Genomic DNA, 20,828 nt, shown 5'->3' on the forward strand with positions numbered 1-20,828 from the left:
CCCCATTGAACTGGTTCCTAATGCCTCTCTCCCCCGTGGCCGAGTATATCCTCTCTCCTTGCCAGTGTCTATCCATGTCGGCCTATATCAAGGAGAATTTGGAGAGGGGTTTCATACGAAAGTCTTCCTCCCCGGCCAGGGCTGGATTCTTCTTCGTTAAAAAGGACGGATCCCTTCGACCCTGCATTGACTACCGTGGTCTCAACCAGATCACGGTCAAGAACAAATACCCGTTGCCACTTATTTCCGAGCTGTTTGATCGCACACGAGGAGCCAAAAATTTTTCTTAGCTAGATCTGCAGGTGGCTTATAACCTAGTCCGGATACGCCGGGGTGATGAATGGAAGACGGCATTTAACACCTGGGACGGGCACTACGAATACCTAGTTATGCCCTTCGGACTGTGTAACGCTCCTGCAGTGTTTCAGGAGTTCATTAATGATATCTTCCGAGATCTCTTCTATGTCTGTGTTGTTGTTTATCTCGATGATATTTTGACTTTCTCCCCAGATTCGACGACTCATCAGAGGCATGTCCGTCAAGTTCTACTACAATTAAGGGAGAATCGTTTATACGCCAAGCTGGAGAAGTGCGTCTTTGAGAGGAGTTCTCTGCCCTTCCTGGGCTACATCATGTCGGATCAAGGTCTCAAGATGGATCTTGAGAAAGTGAGACCGGTCCTGGAGTGGCCATGTCCTCAAGGCCTAAGGGCCATACAGCGGTTCCCGGGATTCGCCAATTTCTACCGGTAGTTTATTCGAAACTTCTCATTTCTGATGGCTCCCATCTCTACCCTTACCAAGAAGTCTGTGAATGCCAAGGTGTGGACTCCAGAGGCAGAAGTCCGCATTTATTAGCCTCAAGAGAGCCTTCATTTCAGCTTCGATCCTCCATCATCCTGACATATCTCGGCAGTTCTCACTGGTAGTGGACGCTTCCTCTGTTGGTGCTGGTGCACTTCTGTTCCAGAGGAGCTGCAAAGGAAAGGCGGTAGTATGTGGCTACTATTCTAGACTTTTTTCTTCTGCTGAGCGCAATTACACTATTGGAGATCGGGGTTTCTACTGGCTCTGGAGGAGTGGAGACATCTTCTAGAGGGCCCAGCTCACCCCATCCTGATCTTCACCGACCACAAGAACCTTACCTACCTTCAGTCTTCTCAACGACTGAATCCCCGTCAAGCCAGATGGTCGCTGTTCTTCACCCGTTTCCAGTTTGTGCTCCACTACCGCCCCGCGGACAAGAATGTGAGGGCCGATGCCCTGTCCAGATAGTTTGAGACGGAAGATACGGTGGAGTCCCTTCAGACTATCATAGACCTGTCCTACATTGTCACTGCTAATCCTCTGCTGGTTAGAGACATCCCTCCGGGGAGGACTTTTGTTCGGTTGGCAGACAGGAGAAGAATTCTCCGCTGGGGACACAGTTCTAAACTAGCTGGTGTCCGTAAAACCCGAGACCTGATTGCTCGTCACTTCTGGTCGCCCACACTACCTAAAGATGTTCTGGACTTTGTTGGAAGCACACACCGTGCAAGAAGAGACAAAGTTACTCACTCCAAGTCTGCCGGCCTGCTTCAACCTCTGCCTGTACCCAACGCCCCTTGGCAGCACATTGCAATGGACTTTGTTACAGACCTTCCCCCCTCAGCAGGATGCAACACTGTCTGGGTGGTGGTGGACCAGTTCTCTAAGATGGCACATTTTATCCCGCTGACCGGCCTACCTTCTGCTCCCCGACTGGCGAGTCTCTTCATTCAACACATCTTTCGCTTGCATGGATTGCCTCTTCACATTGTGTCTGACCGGGGGGTTCAGTTTTCTTGAAAGTTCTGGGGAGCCCTCTGTAAACTCCTGGATGTGAGATTGGACTTTTCCTCAGCCTATCACCCCCAGTCCAATGGGCAAGTTGAGAGGATCAACCAGTTCATGGAGAATTATCTCTGCCACTTCATCTCTTTACAGCACGATAACTGGGTACAGCTTCTTCCATGGGCCGAGTTCTCGTACAACAACCACACAAGTGAGTCCACCACTTCCACTCCATTTCACATTGTGTAAAGTCAACTATCCTAGAGTCCCCCTTCCAGTGTCGACCACATCTCAGGTACCTGCTGCTCACTCTGCATATGGGGACTTTCTGCAAATCTGGCAACAGACCCGCTCCTCTATTTTGCTGGCAGTCGATCGCATGAAGCGAAAAGCAGATACTAAGAGAAGAGAGCCGCCTCAGTATCTTCCGGGTACCAAAGTCTGACTGTCCTCTCGGAACATTAGTTTGAGGGTGCCTTCATACAAGTTTGCTCCCAGGTTCCTTGGTCTTTTCGAGATTCTGCAACAGATAATCCCTGTTTCCTATAAGCCACGGCTGCCTCCTACCCTCAGAATCCCCAACTCTTTTCATGTGTTCCTCCTGAAGCCTGTGCTCCTTAACCGCTACAGCAAAACTTCTAGTTCTACAGTTGCTCCCAGCGGTTCTTCTGATGTGTTCGAGGTGAGGGAGATCCTGGACTGCAAAAGGGTAGGAGGAAGGACTTTCTATTTGGTGGACTGGAGAGGGTTTGGTCCTGAGGAGAGGTCCTGGGAGCCAGAAGAGAACCTCATTGCTCCTGCTCTTATTAAAAAATTCCTCTCTCGCTCTGGCCCCAAGAAGAGGGGGCGTAAGAGGGGTGATACTGTAGCATCCATGGCCACGGGCCATCGGGTTTACTCACCTCCCGACGCCCGCAGTCATAGATCCATGAGCGCTGGTCCCCATCTCCTTCCTAGGAGACGCCAGCGCTCCCTTCCGCTCCGGTCTGCTGTGTCCCGTAGGGCCAGCGCACAAGAGGAAATCATCATCATCAACTGCCCATGATTTCCTGGTTTATAAGAAGGCCACAGCCCTTATGATCCTTGCCTGAGCGTTGTTAGTTATCCCAAGTCTGTCTTGCAAATTGTTCCTTAGTGTTTCCCGTTCCAGTTGTTACCCGTGCCCTGTTACCTGTTCCTGTATCACGTTCTGTTCTTGTTCCTGTGCCTACTAGTGTCGGAGTTGTGTCACGTCCTGTGTCATCTGCCACGTCCAGAGAAATGCGCCACATCCTATGTCATCTGCCACGTCCAGAGGAATTCGCCATGTCTGGCGCAACCTGCGGCACTTTTGGCGTTACTTGCTGCACCCATCTCCATCAGTGCCAGAGCTGCGGCCACTGTCTGGACTATCCAGGTACCCTTGTGCGGGACATTGTATTACTGGAGTTCCCTGTTGTTTGGCTAGCTGCCTCCCCACTACGGCGGTACGGCCTAGTGGGTCCACAAACCCGCAACGGAACAAGAGTCACTGAGACAGCCGAGGAGGGAGAGCGTGCAGTGCAGTATAAAGAGACATGGGAATTTATCATCCTTTCTACGTCACTTTTCTCAAAAGGTTCCAAAAGCCGCAATTTGGGTTGGAAAAGAGGGTAGGGCCACACAGTGGGTTAACAAATTTGTTATAATTATGCCCAAAAAATGGCGTAAATTATAGTCGAAATCTACGCCAGCACCTAGCTGGCATAGATTTCACTCTGTGTGGCGTAACAAGGTAGGGGCTCTAGCTGGCCTTCATACTTTGCCCCCTCCTGATCGGGACACCCACCAATCGACCATTAAATGAAAAAACATTCTTTTATCCAGGTACCCTCAGCGTGACATGGCTCATACAATGTGCTGACGCCAGGCAGCGTTGGGACGTTGTATGTGAAGCAGTATTGATGATGATGAAGTGCTGTGACGCATATAAGGCCCTGACGCTGCTCGGTAACGGGACCTTGTATGAGCCGAGCTGGAATGATGAGGGGAGCCGGAGGGGAGAGTAGGAGCAATGGGGTGAGTATGTGTTTTTTTAAAATTTTATGGCTAGATGGAGGACCACAATTGCGCTGGCGCACAGCCGGCTGAAATATGCAATTCATTTATTAAGAGGCATTCGCATCTTACCTCAAGATTTCTATTAAGACTGACTTTTGAAACGCCAGTCTTTATAAATGCCCCTCATAGTATGTAAAGCTGTGGATCCTGTTAAGAAGTTGGGTCAGTCACAGAGAGGCATTGGAAACTGGTGAGCACGAGAGCGGCTGAGAGTTGAAATAGCGCTAGTAGCCCGGCAAAGTGCTGGGGCCTGACAGAGAGCGAGAGTGCACTGTTTGCTTGTTTGCTAGATGCCTGGAAGGAGAGGTTGTAAGTGAGGCTACCTACGTTTGTAGTCCCTGCAGGTGGAGAATGGAGTCTCCCTGCATCTGCTGAGACAAGCAGGTGGAGACTGGAGTGTCCTCTTGCTGCTATTATAATGCTGTTTTGTAAAGGGAAGTACAGTACATGTAGTACAGATAGCAAGCAGTACAGCACACGTAGTACAGGTAGAGAGAGGTAAAGTACATGTATAACAGGTAGCGAGCAGTACAGTACATGTAGTACAGGTAGAGAGCAGTACATTACATGTAGTATAGGTAATGAGCATTATAGTACATGTAGTACAGGTAGAGAGCAGTAAGGTACATGTAGTACAGGTAAATAGCGGTACAGTACATATAGTACAGGTAGAGAGCAGTACAGTACATATAGTACAGGAAGGGAGCAGAACATGTAGTACAGGGAGAGAGCAGTACAGTACATGTAGTACATGTTGAGAGCAGTACAGTACATGTAGTACAGGTAGAGAGCAGTACAGTACATGTAGCACAGGAAGAGAGCAGTACAGTGCATGTAGCACAGGTAGAGAGCAGTACAGTACATGTAGCACAGGTAGAGAGCAGTACAGTACATGTAGCACAGGTAGAGAGCAGTACAGTACATGTAGGACAGGTAGAGAGCAGTAGAGCACATGTGGTACAGGTAGAGAGCAGTCCAGTCCATATAGTACAGGTAGAGAGCAGTACAGTACTTGTAGTACAGGTAGAGAGCAGTACAGTACATGTAGTACAGATAGATAGCAGTACAGTACATGTGGTAAAGGGAGAAAGAAGTAAATTACATGTAATACAGGTAGAGAGCAGTACAGTACATGTAATACAGGTAGAGAGCAGTACAGTACATGTAGCACAGGAAGAGAGCAGTACAGTACATGTAGCACAGGTAGAGAGCAGTACAGTACATGTAGCACAGGTAGAGAGCAGTACAGTACATGTAGCGCAGGTAGAGAGCAGTACAGCACATACGGTACAGGTAGAGAGCAGTACAGTACATGTAATACAGGTAGAGAGCAGTCCAGTACATGTAGTACAGGTAGAGAGCAGTCCAGTACATGTAGTACAGTTAGAGAGCAGTACAGTACATGTAGTACAGATAGATAGCAGTACAGTACATGTAGCACAGGTAGTGAGCAGTACAGTACATGTAGTACAGATAGATAGCAGAACATGTAGTACAGGTAGCGAGCAGTCCAGTACTTGTAATACAGGTAGAAGGCAGTACATGTAGTACTGTACTAACCTCAGAGATGCGCCAATCAGTGCATGCACTTCATATAAAAGTACCTGCTGATTGGCTCTACTTGTGTTTATTCACCAACATTTTACTAGAGCTATTAGCACGCTGATTGGCTGGATCTTCCAGCCATTCACATGCGCCACGGATTGGCACACCATTATAAGTTGAATGTGGTTTTGAGTTCAGGAAAGGCCATTGTAAGTAGTAAGTACAAAGTATTGTAACCTAAAGCCATTGAAACTTAAAGGATTACTGTACAGTTTGTGATGCATCTGGCAGTGTTTTGGTTATGAGCTACTACATGTAGAGGGATTGTAATGACTTCAAAATACTTAAAAGCATTGTGGATTTGCCTTGTGTGCAAGTGGTCTTACTTGGAATGTGGTTGAAATATTTTTCTTTACGTATTTATTATATAATTTATTTGTAATTTACCTTTTTACATCTCAGATCAGAGCATCGCAGCTTTTCGTCTGGGAATCCATCAATGTCCGTATCCTTTGCACAGATTAGTCCATTACCCGCCCATCCCACTTTACACTGTAGAGAATTGTTTATATGTTAAAGAATGCTTCAAAAACAAAAAGCATCAAGGAAATTATTATATCAAGTTAGACATTCTGTCTCTTACTTTTAGATAAATAAAGCTGTAACTATGAAATGGTTAACAGTACAGTATCTGTAATGCAATAGTTTGTCATCTTAAAGGGGTTGTCCAGTCTTGTGTAAGTAATGCTTAAAGGTTAACTAAACATTCAACAAACTTCTGATATGTCATAGTGACGTCAGAAGTTTTGATTGGTGGGGGTCCGAGCACTGAGACCCCCACCAATCACTAAAACAAGTGGCAGAAGTGCTCATGTGAGCGCTCAGCTGCTTAGTTTCTGTTCGGCTTTTACCGGAAATCAATGTATCGGAGTATGGGCTCAATAGAAAGTCTATGAGCCCGTAGTCCGATACATTGGCTTTCCCAAAAAAAAAAAGCCAAACAGAAACGAAGCTGCTTAGCGCTCACACGAGCACTTCTGCCGCATCATTTAAGCGATTGGTCTCAGTGCTCGTACCCCCACCAATCAGAACTTCTGACATGTCACTATGACATGTCAGAAGTTTGTTCAAAGTTTAGTTACACTTTAAAGTGCAATTTCACCTTCTCCCACCTATTCTTTTAGCGGGTACCAAGGTGCCCTGGACTATAGGTCAGTTAAGAGTTAATAAAGGGCAAATGCAGGTCAGGGCGGGGATACTTGTTTTGCTCTCTCCCTGGCCCCAAACTTTTTTATGTTTATGTTAGAGGTCACTGAGAGGACAGTAAGACTTACCTCAGGCCTCTTTCCAGGCCATTCCAGCAAAAAATGTACCCATGGCTGAAAGATCTTCTGATGAGCTGACCTCCCTGGTTATTGAGAAGGTGAGCTTGGAGGGTTCCGCCTGGCTGGGGAGAGCTTTACAGCTGCGTCCGACTGCAGCTGCTTCCTCTGTTGTTAGGGTATGTGCACACGATAACTGCAATTACGTCTGAAATTACGGAGCTGTTTTCAGGAGAAAACAGCTCCTGAATTTCAGACGTAATTGCATGTACTCGCGTTTTGCGAGGTCGTCGGCACAGTACATCGTAAAGCCCATTGAAAGTAATGGGCAGATGTTTGCCGACGTATTGGAGCCGGTTTTTCAGAAGTAATTTCCTCCATTACGTCTGAAAATAGGTCGTGTGAACCCAGCCTTAGTGTGGCCTATGGGTAGGCACCTGCTGTGAGTAGACCTCGCAGGCTTTCTCGCCCCCAGTCCCGCCTTAGTCCTGACCTCCCTCCCCCTCAAAAACGTAATGGCTGCGCTCTGGCTGCAGCTCCAGGATCACTGCTGCTGATGGATGACAGCGGCAGCGGTTGATCCGGTTTTGTCCCCCCTACTCCGCCTCCGACCGTACTGCCTCGGGCCAAGAGACAGGAGCGAGTTGAGGCTACTAGGCCACAAGGCGGCCGGCCCCGCTCCCGGATGCCACCTGTGCAGATATCGCAGACCGCCCGCCCCCTGGCAGCGGCATCAAAACCCTGCTCCACCCGTGCCAAGCTCTTAGTTATGCGCTTGGGAAGTGCGGTTCCTAACCCGGCTCCCTGCGCACAGTGGGTCAGTCTGCTTCTGCAGCGCCGCTGCGTGGCGATGTTCCTCGGCCAGAGGACAGCAACAACATGAGAATGTGTTGGACACGGTGGGTGGTCTCTCGTCCACAGCGGTGGTATAAGTAGTTGGACAAACGGCCACTTTCTCCCGGCAGGGACCGGACGCTAACCCCCCTCTTTCACCGGTTGTTTTGCCGCTGTTCCTGTCGGCCGGGGAAGGCGGGGCTCATGCCACCACCGCAGCTACAACCCTTGCGGGTGCGGGTGTTCTGTGCAGCCCGGCCCCTCCCACCCAAGTCGTCGGTGCTCTGTACGCGGGCAATTCCTTCAGTCAGGCACCTATTCCCCCACCAGGTCATGACAGCTCAGAGCTGTTTTCGGTCTCAGGTACCCTCTTTTCCCCTATGGATTTGGGTGCTGATGCTTTGGTCGCGGTCCCTGTGACTTACTTCCCCCCTGTGGTAGAAAGAGCACATGTAACTAATCCTTTGCCTTTTGCTACCCCTGGTTCACAGCAGCAGCAGCAATGTGGTCGCAGCTACCCTCCAAGACGATCCTCCTCCTCAGAATCATTGAGCGGCTATAGGAGAGCCCATTCCCGGAGACACGGCTCACACACGCACCATAAGCATCTTCATGGACGGCGATGATATGATGACCGTGATGGCATGATGACCGTGATGGCCATGAGCGGCACTTGAGCTCTTCACAGACTGAATCTCCTGGTTGCTCCTCTTACAGTTGCTCCTCTCTGGCAGCTGGTCATATGCGTCATCAATGTGGGACGGCAGTGCGGAGCGAGACGATGCCTACAGTGTAGAGTGACCAGTCTACCCAACCGACTGCATGACCGGTAGATGCGATCACCACTACAGTTGCTGTTTCTTCACCTCCGGAGCTACTCCCGGGTCCACTGGGGACTGCAGCATCTGGTGAGTTGACCATGGCGAGCCCTTGGGCGCTTTATACCTCCATAACCCCTCTGTTGGGACACTTCACTACGCCTTCAGGACTCATTTATTCACATGGTCTGATGCAATATTCTTTTTATCTGTGTCCTTATCTTTGTCATTATTACGTGAGGGTTATTTGAGGTAGGTTCTTTTCTGGGGGAGTTAGTATTGGGATGCTTATCAGGGCAGTATCTCCCAGTTGAACCAGTTATAGCAGCCATCTGCTTTTTTAAATGTTTTTATCGTGTTTGTGGAGTATTTTTTGTTAATAAATTTATATGCTTTATTATATATTCTTTGTGTCTATAGACTTTTTGCCATATACATAACCGTGCGTGTTCTTTGTCTTTATCCGTGACGAGCCCTTGGCCCATACATAATGGGGTTAAAAACTTGGATGTGGTTTCTGTGTTAAAAATGTGTTTGGCTACGTTGGAGAATCCTTCTCGGCCTGAAGGGATGTTGCCTTTACCGGGGAGGGGGCGTAGTGCCCCTGCCCATACGGGCGGCCAATTTGTCTGGCCTAACTTTTGGCGATTCTGTTTTTTGTGGTGTGGCTCCTCTCGATGCTCACCTGTCTGTGGAAACCAGGGAATCATTTTTGAAGGGAGAGTATGCTGACATTTGGTCTTTGGTTTCCGCGGATCAGGTGACGATTGACAAGGAGCCAGTTTTTGAGAGGGGATCTGAGAAGAAGATCAAGGTTGCTAAAACATTTGGTAACTGGCTTCATTGTTTTTTTGTCTTAGCTCATGTTTTTTGTCAGCGAATTCCGGAGCGGTGTGCCGAGTTTTTTGTTTATTTGGATACGATTCATAGCGCCTTTAAGCTGCACGGAGGTGCGGCTTGGTGGCGCTATAATGAAGAGTTCAGGTGCCGATTGGCTTTGAGCCCATCTGTAGGTTGGGCAACAATGGCCACCAACGTCTGGATACAGTTAATGATGTCTCAGCGCCCGGCACGCCCCCTGTCACGCAGGGGCCGCCGGTCCGGATGGGTCACCGGGGTCTGCGGCCACCGTCAACAACAACAATAAGCTTACTGGTGCATGCTGGCAATACAACGACGTCCATTGCCGATTTTATGCCGCATGTAAATTCCGTCATGAATGTTCAGTTTGCGGGGGTGCCCGGTGGAGCGGAGAATGCCGGTGAGTGTCACCACGTTGTGGCTTTGGCTCAATCAATACCCCAGGAGACAGGAGGCAGAGTTGTTTCTTGAGGGTTTTACATTTGGTTTCTTTATTCCTTATGTACCGGGTGATTGTTTATTGATGTCAGAAAACTTGCGTTCTATTGGTTGTAATTTTGAGGTAGCAAGATCGAAATTGTTTGAAGGAGGTCAGTTTGGGCCGGCCCCTTTTCCACACCCCCCTATGACAATTTGCGGGTATCCCCCTTGGGTCTGGTGCCCAAGAAGGAGGAAGGAAAGTTCTGCTTGATTCACCATTTGTCTTTTCTAAAAGGCAAATCAGTGAATGACGGAATTTCAAAGACTGAGTCTGCAGTGTCCTATGTATCCTTTGACAAAGCTGTGTCTTTGGTGCGTCAGGCAGGTAAAGGAGCATTGTTGGCAAAACCTGATATAGAGTTGGCCTTTCCGGTTGCTGCCAGTGAGCCTGGAATGTTTTCACTTGTTAGGTTGTATGCTTGATGGAGACTTCTATGTGGACATGTGTCTCCCGATGGGATGTTCTATTTCTTGTTTGTTTTTTAAATTGTTCAGTACATTTTTGGAGTGGATAGTGCGCTTTGAGTCTGGTTTTCTTTCTGTGTTGCATTATCTGGATGATTTTCTCTTTGTTGGTCCTGCGGGTTCCCAGTGTGTGTGGTTTTGTTGGAATCTATTCGTTTCCTGATGTCATCTATTGGGATGCCTTTGTCTTCGGAGAAGACTGAGGGCCCCACTACTTATTTGTCATTTCTAGGTATTGAGATTGATACGGTCTCCATGGTCTTTCGGCTACTAGGTGATAAACTTGGTTGTTTGTCTGCCTTGCTTTGCCAGTTTATAACTGCAAAAAAATGCACGCTTCGGCAGATACAGTCTCTTCTGGGGCAGTTAGTTTTTGCTTTTCGAGTAATGCCCATGGGGCGGGTTTTCTGTAGAAGGTTGTCACTGGCGGGTGTGTCCTCGCCTCATCATTTTATTCGGCTCACTCGGTCAGTAAAAGCTGATTTGCTTGTGTGGCACAGTTTTATTGGAACCTATAATGGTAGAACTATGTATCAGGAAGCAGAGAGGTCTAGTACTGATCTTGAACTGTTTACTGACGCGGCTGGCGATTATGGTTTTGGTGCAGTGTTTGTCACCCGATTGAGAAATGGAGTATGGCCACAACAATGGCACGAGCTCGGTGTGACTAGGAACTTGACTCTGTTGGATCTGTTCCTGTTTGTGTTAGCTGTTGAATTGTGGGGTTCAGATATGGAAAATCACAGTATTCTGTTTTGGACCGACAATGTGTTTGTGGTTCACGTCTTGAACAGTTTGTCGTCTAGTTCCTTGCCTGTATTGATGTTAGTGAGGCGTTTGGTGTTACCATGCTTACAGTTGAATGTGTGGTTTAGAGCTAAACATGTTCTAGTTTGTGAATAATGACATCGCTGACGCTTTGTCTTACTTTCAGGTTGGTCGCATCAGGGAGCTGAATCCATCTGCCCTGGAGGTGGGGGATCCGTGCCCGGCCGACTTGATGGGTCTGGTAGAGGCCAACTTCTGAGTTTGGTTGAACGTTCCGTGGCTCCATCCACCTGGAGCAGTTATGGTAAGGCGTTGGCTGAATGGTTGTCGGTGGCCGGCGGGTCGTTACCCGTCTTCTGATGCTATTCATGCCACGGTGGTGTTACATTATTTGATTTTCCTTAGGAATATGGGTGTGTGTGCTGTTTTGGCCTCTAAACGTTTGTCTGGGGTGGTTTTTATGCTTAAGCTGAATGGTTTCTTGGGTGTGACAAAGCAGTTTGTGGTTGGTCAAGCCTTAAAAGGCTGGAAAAAAGAATTGACTAAGGTGGATCGCAGGCGTCCCGTATCTTTGGAACTGTTGGGGGATTTTTTTCGGGCCTCCGCTGTGGTTTGTGCCTCTGATTATTAAGTATTACTGTTGCGATCATCCCTTGCTTTGGCCTTTTTTGGGGCGTTGCGGGTTGGCGAACTGGTGCCTCCCAGCACCTGCAAGTCTGGCGGTCTCCTGAGAGATAATGTAGTTTTGTTCAAAGATGGAGTTAAATTGTGTGTGCGGAGATCAAAAACGGATATTCATGGAAGGGGAACCTGGCTATCGATCAAGTCTTTGGGTACAGCGGTTTGCCCTGTAGCTATATTGGGTGATTACGTGCGGCACAGGCCTGCTAGCTCAGTGTCTTCGCCATTTTTCATTCATTTTGATGGTTCGCCTTTGACAAAGTTTCCGTTTGAGTCACTGTTTAAAGGTTGTATTTCTTCGTTGGGTTTGAACCCGAGTGAGTTCGGAAGCCATTCCTTCCACATTGGGGCAGCTACAATGGTGGACGCTTTGTGTTTTCCGGAGTCGGATATCATGCATTTGGGCTGATGGCGGTCTCAATGTTTTCGTAGTTATATTCGTCCGGATCTTGTGCTGTGATTTATTTGCCAATTATGTGTTTGTTTTTTTCTGTGTGACGTTTTGCCTCTGTATCGTTACTTTCCTTGTTGTTTTTTCTGCAGGTGCTGGACGCCCCCAGGTGTGCATCATAGGGCACTCTTACATCCACTGGTCTGCTCAGAGGGCTGGTATTCATCCCGGAGGTTCTCATCTCGGTTTTCACCACGCAGATGTGTCTTGGAAAGGAGCATGGGGCATGAGATGGTCCTGTGTTTTGCCAGAGGCATTTCAATACAGCAAAGAGGTGGTTGGTCCGGTCGTATTGGTGGTGCACACCGGGAGAAATTACCTGTGTGTGGTCAAATTGGCAGAGTTGATTTCACTTTATCAAGATCGATCTGAACAGTTGCCCAGTTTTTTCCAGAGGATGGTACTGGTATGGTCGGAGGTGGTGCCACATTTGGTGTGGCACGGTGCACGCAACCTGGCTGCTATCGAGCGGGCTAGACGAGTCTTTAATGTGCGAGTTTCCTGTTACGTACAGGACCTTGGTGGAGTGGTGGTTCGCCACCAAATGCTCGAATGGAACAATAAGGATGTGCTACTGCCGGATGGAGTTCACCTAAATCCTATTGGTCTGGACATCTTTTTGCTGGGACTACAAGAAGGTATTGAGTAGGCGCTCTTTCTTCTGGGTGGGGGCCGGGACACATTGTAGGTTTACGCGGCGCCCGTTGTGGTGGTGTTGGTTTGCCTAGCAAGCCGTTTATAACCGTTGCATGTTACTTGTCCAAGGCAGAATATTACTAGGACATACCAGGACGATTTGCTGCCCATCGTAGCTGGGCAGGTTGACGTTGTTCATCATAATAATAAAGCTGTGGCCTTCCACTTTAACCAAAAGAATGCCTTCTTGTCCATTTCTTATGATAATGTTCTAGTTATGTTTTATATATTTGTAGTAGATGTGAGTATGACGCCTTATTCATTTAACTAATTATAGTGTGCATGTACCTGTAGTCCATTAGGACTGGAGAGATCCAGGTTGCATATTGGGCTGTACAAGTACTGAGGCAGCTGTATTAGAATAGGATCTGTGCACGAGACTCCTGAGGAGTTGTACCGTTGCCTTGGAATGCTACCTGCTTTTTTTTCAATACCAATGTAAGATCAGGCGGGAGGACGAAGGTAAAGTGGCACTTTGTTGTATAATGAAGTATCGTGTAATGTTTTAATATTTTACTATGTTCCAATTCCTCACAATTTTCAAGATCTCTGCTTGCTATCAGGGACTGGAAACATTATTAATTGGAATATAAATAATACTTTACAGCTAAAGGCCCTTTTACATGATCCAATGATCTGGCAAACGATCGTTCATATGAATGCTCATTCCTGAACAGGGCAATAATCTGCCAATGAATGAACAAACACTCATTCATCGGCTAGTCATATAATTTATGCAGCAATAAGTATTATCGTTGTTGGCAGCACATCTACCTGTGTAAACATGGAGATGTGATGCCGACATGATAGAAATATATGGGGACGAATGATTGTAGTAATGATTGATCGTCTCCATACATGACCAAGCATTGCTGCTGGTGAAAGGAGCAAACGAGTGCTGATCAACGAGCTGTCTCCTTGATCGGCGCTCGTTTTCATGACCCATATTGGCCGATGTAAAAGGACCTCAAAGGGTAACTAAACTTTCAGAAAACTTCCGACATGCCATATTGACATGTCAGAAGTTTTGATCGGTGGGGGTCTGAGCGCTGAGACCCCCACCGATCACTAAACTGAAGCTGCAGAAGCGCTCAGATGAGCACTGAGCCGCTTGGTTTTTGATCGGCTTGTCTCGGAAAGCCAAGGTAACGGTGTACATGCACAATAGAAAGTCTATGAGCCTGTACACCAACTGCCGGGCTTTCTGAAAAAAGCCGTTCAGAAACCAAGTGACTTACCGCTCATCTGAGTGCTTCTGCAGCTTCGTTTTAGCGATCGTGGTGGTCTCAGTGCTCAGACCCCACCGATATTTTTTTTTTGACATGTCAGAAGTTTTCTGAAAGTTTACTTACCCTTTAAGAGTTTGTAAGAACTATTAGTCTAGAATACAGGCTGAATAGTGTACAGAGTATTAGGTTTGCTCAGCTTTCCTTTAACTGACAGGTGACAGCAAGTAGGAGATCTTGAAAATGGTGTGAAATAGAACTAAAATATATTAGAAAGTTGCATAATTTTTCCAGTATAGTTATTTGCTTTGGGGGAGTGTTTTCACTATGTTTTTGTTGTTTTAAGCTGTTTTGAAAATATATCATGCATTGGTACCTATGCCCGCCACAACACATTAATGCTACACTGACCAATAATATCCAGCCACTGGAATTGTCTTTTGTGCATTGCCAATTGTGCAAGTATAAGTAATGTGTCTACTGCCTACAGTCAGAATTTACAAGATATAAATATAATCCAGCATCAGGTAGCAGAAAAATCCATATCTTTATTTGGAAATGCGGTGTGTGGGGTGTCTGCTGCATTTTACTTCCGTTTTCCAAATAAAGATATGGATTTTTCTACTGCCTGATGCTGGATTATCTTTACATCTTGTAAATTCTTGCTGAACCTTGTGGTGCCATGCCACTTCCATGCGTAATGTAGATACGGTGCAACAAGGACTGCATTACCAAGGTTGGTGAGCTGGTTTACATATCAATAAGTACTGCCTATAGTTCGATCCAATGAGGTAATATATCAAATAAACAATCATAGGCAGATTACATAAATCTAACATCCCAATAATGAATTTGAAGTGATGTTAGTTAGGGTAGACTGTAACAACTTGAACGAAGATAATCTAAAATTTTCCCTGCAGACATTACTAGATTAATGGAAAAAACGTACACAATCTGCATATTTAGTTTCGATAAAGAATTCTTCAAAAATCAATTACTATCCTAAATAATTCTCAGTAAGACTAAGGAAGATTCTTACCATGCATACTATGGATCCATCTCTTTCCATAATGCAATCTGCATTTTCATGGCATTTGCTAATCTCACCATTTGGACACCTCCTCTCAGTTTTACATGCAGTCTTTTGGTTCTCAGCTACCGAAACAGACTTACAGGCCGAACATTTATATGAACCCTATAGAGACATAAAAAGAAAATGTTCACGCAGCTCAAACATACTTACCAACTAATCAACCTAGGCCCATATCTAGGGTCCTGAGAAAATGGGTGGCTGTGGGCATAGCCACCACTTGTATTATTTTAAAACATTCCCAACAATAATAAAGACATTGACCATGCTGAAATAGCCCAGGAACCTCTATTGTATATGGTGATATGGACCAGTGATATGGATGCATCAAGTGTAATCTACTTTTTTACTTCATGTACAGAATAAGACTCAGCAAGCAACTATCAAACCCAAATTAAAAAGTTGTAATGTTGTCGGTCTTTGCCTGGAGAATAATTTTACTGTATTATTTTACTGAGTTATTACACTCTGATGTGATGACAGATAGTTCTGGAGCTACAGATTAGAAGAAGGGTCTATAAAGATTAGTAAATGCGTGGCACCATGCTCGAGATCTGGCTGTGCTTCTAGATACACAGCAGATGTAAGTCAGTGGAGTCAGCTGGATAAGGTGATCTGGAATCACACATGCAGGTTTAGTGGCACATCTCTGAGCTTTAAACAGGAGTGGATACAAAAAGAGATGAGACATCAGTCATACCTTTAGGCCTCCTTCAGACAGAAAATTTCTGGCATTTTAAACTACATCAAAAAACGCTTCTAAAAAATGCTAGCGTTATAAAAATGTAACATACGTTTTTAAGGTGTTTTTAGTGGCGTTTTTGGTGGCTTATAGGAAAGATGCTAGAAATAAATGCCACACCCACACGCTGTGTTTTGAAAACAAAAACACCACTTGCTATGAAAAAGCAACAAAAACGCCACAGATTAAAATTGTATGTAGTGCATTTTAAATTTCACTATAGCCGTTAATGTAACATATGTCCGCATTGAAAGAACACATCAAAAACACCGTAAGGCCGGCCTCCCACATAGAATAATTTTCTTAATAAGTCAACTTGTGACCTGACCGACCAGTGGCCAGGTCACTCACAGTTCAGAGGGGGGGGGGTGCAGATCACAAGCGCTCCTCAGGCAGTAGGACACCACGCCCTCTGTTAATTGATTGTCCAGAACTGCTTACGTGAGCAGCTTTAGCCAATCCGAGAACAGTGGGTGTATCTTAGACTCAGTCTAAGAAGCGCTGTGGGGAATGCACGGCAGAGCAGGACAGGAGGGCACTGCAGCAGGTAAGGAAAGAAAATGTTCTGTCTAATGTAATGTACTGTCTTCAAATGTATCCACGTCCCTAGGAGGCGGATACAGTTGAAAGCGGTGGTGAGGCAAGGGAACCATTAGTTCTCTTGCTCATCATTTGCCGTCGTTCCGCTGGAGCAGGCCTGATCAGAAAAGACCAGGCTTGCATCAACAGAAACTTTTTTGCTGAGCCCCACCGACGCTAGTAACTCCTAGTGTGGGGACTCCTTTGTATCTAAAGGAGTCCCTGCACTAGGTTTATAGTGGCGCACGCACCTGAGATCTCGAGTGATCCTGCGCCACTTACAAGGCTCAGTAAACTAAGCAGTGACAGCTCTAAAGCTGTCATTGGTTAGTTTACATCATGTGCTGGCCGGTTACCTCAGTTCATTGGCCTACTTTTAAAAGTAGGCCAATGAACTGAGGTAACCTGGGACCATGTGATGTAAACTAACCAATGACAGATTAGAGCTGTCACAGCTTAGTTTACTGTTACAGACCCAGGAAGGTAAGTATGATAATGGTTTTGCTTTTTTACTTATTAGTGTTACGAATGGTTTTTTGTGTGTTCTTTTACAAGTTCGGTCATTAGACTATGTCGGATTCGAGGACTACGTCGATGACTGCGTTTTTATTTTCAATAAATTGGTTAACGAGGGTTATTTGGGGTTTTATTTCAGTAAAATATTTTTTCTGTGTGTCTGTGTTATTTTTAACTTTATTACTACTGCGTTAGTAATGGTGGCTGTCTGATAGACAGCGTCCATTACTAAGACGGGGCTTAGCGTTAGCAGGTGAAAAGGCTAACGCTAAACCCCATTATTACCCCGGAACCCACTGCCACTAGGGGTGCCGGGAAGAGCCGGCTACAATCCAGTACCCGACCATCTAAAGTGATGGTCGGGTACTGGGGCGGCCGCAGTCTGGTTTTATTAGGCTGGGAAAGCCAAAAAACAATGGGCCTTCTCACCGTGGTAATGCTAGGCTGCAGCTGCTTTATTGTATCTGGCTGGTTATAAAAAATGGGGGGGGCCCAACATCGGGTTTTTTAAAATAAATAAATAATTTAAAAAAACAACTTGGGGTTCCCCCATTTTTCATAACCAGCCAGATACAATAAATCCCAGCATTATCAGGGTGCTAAGGCCCATTGTTTTTGGGCTTTCCCAGCTTAATAATACCAGCCGGCAGCCGCCCCAGTACACAACCGTCACTTTAGATGGTCATGTACTGGATTGTACCCAGCTCTTCCCAGCACCCCTGGTGGTGGTGGGTACCGGTGTAATAATGGGGGTTACTGTTAGCATTTCCACCGGCTAATACTAAGCCCGCCTTAGTAATGGATGCTTTCAGACAGCCGCCATTACTAAGGCAGTAGTAATGAAGTTAAAAAAAACACACCAACACAGAAAAAATATTTTATTTAAATAAAAGCCCACACACAATCCTCATTAACCATTTTATTGAAAATAAAAACACCGTCATCTAAGTAGTCCTGAAATCCGACGTAGTCCAACAAACGAACCTGTAAAAAACACAAAAAAAATACATTAGTAACACTAATAAATAAAAAAGCAAAACCATTATTATACTTATTTACCTGGGTCTGTGACACTAAGCAGTGACAGCTCTAAGGTGTCATTGGTTAGTTTACATCACATGGTCCCAGGTTACCTCAGTTCATTGGCCTACTTATAAAAGTAGGACAAAAGTAGGTAACCGGCAGGTCGTAATTTGTCGGGCAAAGAGTGTGTTGTTTTTTTCTAAAAAATAGTAAAATGTGACCTGATCAATAATATGGGAAATAAGCCCCAGTGTTCATGTGGGGGGTGGGGGCAGGGGAGGGAGTGTTAATATGATAGCACTGCGCATTTCTTGGATTTGATTACACGTAGCGTAAACACTGCAGATTGGATTTCATTGCGAAACAACAGAACAGTAAAGAAAAACACAGCATAAATTTAAATGCTGGAAATTTAAATTTGGCACTGCAGGTCAATTTATTAACGCTTTCGCTGCATTTTTTTCTCTGCGGTGTGGGCTTGAGATTTTCTAAATTTCATCCACTTTGCTGCTACTGTAAATGTTGTGGAATTTCCACACAAAAGTCTGTTGCGGAAACGAAACAGCTTTTACGCTACGTGGGAACCCGGCCTTCAGCTGACCATACACATGCAAATGTTAACCAGTACATTCCAGTATTGTTCACCATAGGGAAACTGGTCATACGTTCCCTGTGAGGAATGGTTTTTATCTTTGCAAATATTTTTATATGTATTTCCACACTTGCATCTATTTGTACAATAAACAAGTAAATTAATTTCATGGGCCTCGTTTATCAAAACTGTTTTTCAGAAAAATTGGCCTTGTTATCCATGGCAACCAATCACAGTGCAGCTTTAATTATTCCAAAGCAGCTTAAGAAATTAAAACTAAGCTCCGATTGGTTGGTATGGGTATCAAGGCCAGTTCTTCTGTAACACTGTTTTGATAAATGAGGTCCAATGACTTTTACCCTCTCATATGCAAGACATTAAAATATTATGCAATTTACCTTGGTATTGGTGCAGACAGTGTTAGCAGGACATGGATTGTTTCCACATTCGTCTAGATCCTGACACATCTACAGGTGGAGAGAGAGAGAGAAAACGGTATATTATTAATTTTAAGTTCACCTGCAATTATTTCAATATCTTTTAAAAATGACTTAAAAAGCTGATTAAAATTATTAAACCGTTGACCCATCTACCTTCCTTATATGCCACTAACATTTACCTTCTGTTTTGACTACAGATCTGTATGAAATTATCAATATTATATCCGTTTTTTATTTCCCTGTCTTGATTTTTTTTTTTTTGCAATATGGAAAGAGAGAGAAAAAGAAAGCAAAAAAGTGAGAAAAAAGAGAGAGAAAGATGAAAAGAGAGAGAGAGAGTGTGAGAGAGAGAGAAAAAGAGAAAGAGCTTACAGGCTATGGACAAATTTATGCACAGAATACGTACATAAATTGACCTGTGATGTATTAATCCGCAGCATGTCAACGTACAGTTAGGTCCAGAATTATTTGGACAGTGACACAAGTTTTGGCATTTTAGCTGTTTACCAAAACATATTGAATATACAGTTTAAAGCGCTTAAAGTGCAGACTCAGCTTTAATTTGAGGGTATTCACATCCTAATTTGAGGAAGGGTTTAGGAATTACAGCTCTTTAATATGTAGCTGCCTCTTTTTCAAGGGACCAAAGGTAATTGGACAATTATCTCAAAAGCTATTTAATGGGCTCATGGGCTATTCCCTCGTTAATCCATCATCAATTAAGCAGGTAAAAGGTCTGGAGTTGATTCCAGGTGTGGCATTTGCATTTGGAACCTGTTGCTGGGAACCCACAACATGAGGTAAAAGGAGCTCTCAATGCAAGTGAATCAACCATCGTTAGGCTGAAAAAAATTAAGAAATCCATCAGAGAGAGAGCACAAATGTTAGGAGTGGCCAAATCAACAGTTTGGTACATTCTTGAAAACAAAGAGTGCACTTGTGATCTCCTGAACTCCAAAAGGCCTGGACGTCCCCGGAAGATAACAGTGGTGGATGAGCGCAGAATCCTTTCCATGGTGAAGAAAAACCCCTTCACAACATCTACCCAAGTGAAGAACATTCTCCTGGAAGTAGGTGTATCCGTATCTAAGTCTACCATATCGAGAAGACTTCATGAGAGCAAATACAGAGGATTCACCACAAGGTGCAAACCATTAATCACCCTCAAAAATAGAAAGGCCAGATTAGACTTTGCCAAACAACATCTAAAGAAGCCAGCCCAGTTCTGGAACAGCATTCTTTGGACAGATAAAACTAAGATCAAGCAAAGAAGGAAGAAGGTAGGATCCAGCGCTGAGTGCTATTAAAACGGAATCTTTGTTCCAAGTTTAATGGTAATGGAATAAAAGGAAGTCCAGTTGCATGTAGTCCAGGGTGAGTGAGAGGTGAAAGTGCTTATCCTCGGGGCCTACGCGTTTCGGACGTCTGCCGCGTCCTTAAACTTGGCTGTAGTGATTTTTGAAATGAGCGCGCTGTCAGTTTTATAGAAGGTCAGCTGATTAGTGCGTGTCGTCATTATGATGCTTTGGAACGCAAACCGGAACTGATTTGGTTGGTACTCAGTCAGCTGTTAAATGATGCGTGTCATTGTCTAATTTGCGGTGGAACGCATGCCGGAGATAGTCATGAAGTCCTGTGTTTTCTGTCGAATTACATCTGTAAGTAGTAGAATTTTTCTCAAGATTTATCTATCTGGACGGATAGCGTTGTGTAATATGTTATTACTAGTTATGTTGAGTGCCATGTGTTGATGGTAATTATGTTTTGATTTGACTGCTACGTTTCAGAATTTTGAGTGGACATGTGAAA

The 20,828-nt window shown here is 45.2% G+C and overlaps 1 protein-coding gene across 1 annotated transcript in view; it reads right to left on the reverse strand.

Moving 5' to 3' along the window:
• COMP (cartilage oligomeric matrix protein) overlaps positions 1 to 20,828 on the reverse strand; it is a 188,456-nt gene that overhangs the window by 81,835 nt on the left and 85,793 nt on the right. Inside the window, exons 6-8 of the mRNA XM_075854768.1 lie at positions 18,978 to 19,046; positions 15,077 to 15,232; positions 5,883 to 5,987 (exon numbers count right to left, since the gene is read on the reverse strand). Of these exons, the coding sequence (XP_075710883.1) occupies positions 5,883 to 5,987; positions 15,077 to 15,232; positions 18,978 to 19,046 (330 nt within the window). The remainder of the gene's footprint in view (positions 1 to 5,882; positions 5,988 to 15,076; positions 15,233 to 18,977; positions 19,047 to 20,828) is intronic.

The sequence above is a fragment of the Rhinoderma darwinii genome, chromosome 1, assembly GCF_050947455.1.
Source record: "Rhinoderma darwinii isolate aRhiDar2 chromosome 1, aRhiDar2.hap1, whole genome shotgun sequence".
NCBI classification, from domain to species: Eukaryota; Metazoa; Chordata; class Amphibia; order Anura; family Rhinodermatidae; genus Rhinoderma; species Rhinoderma darwinii.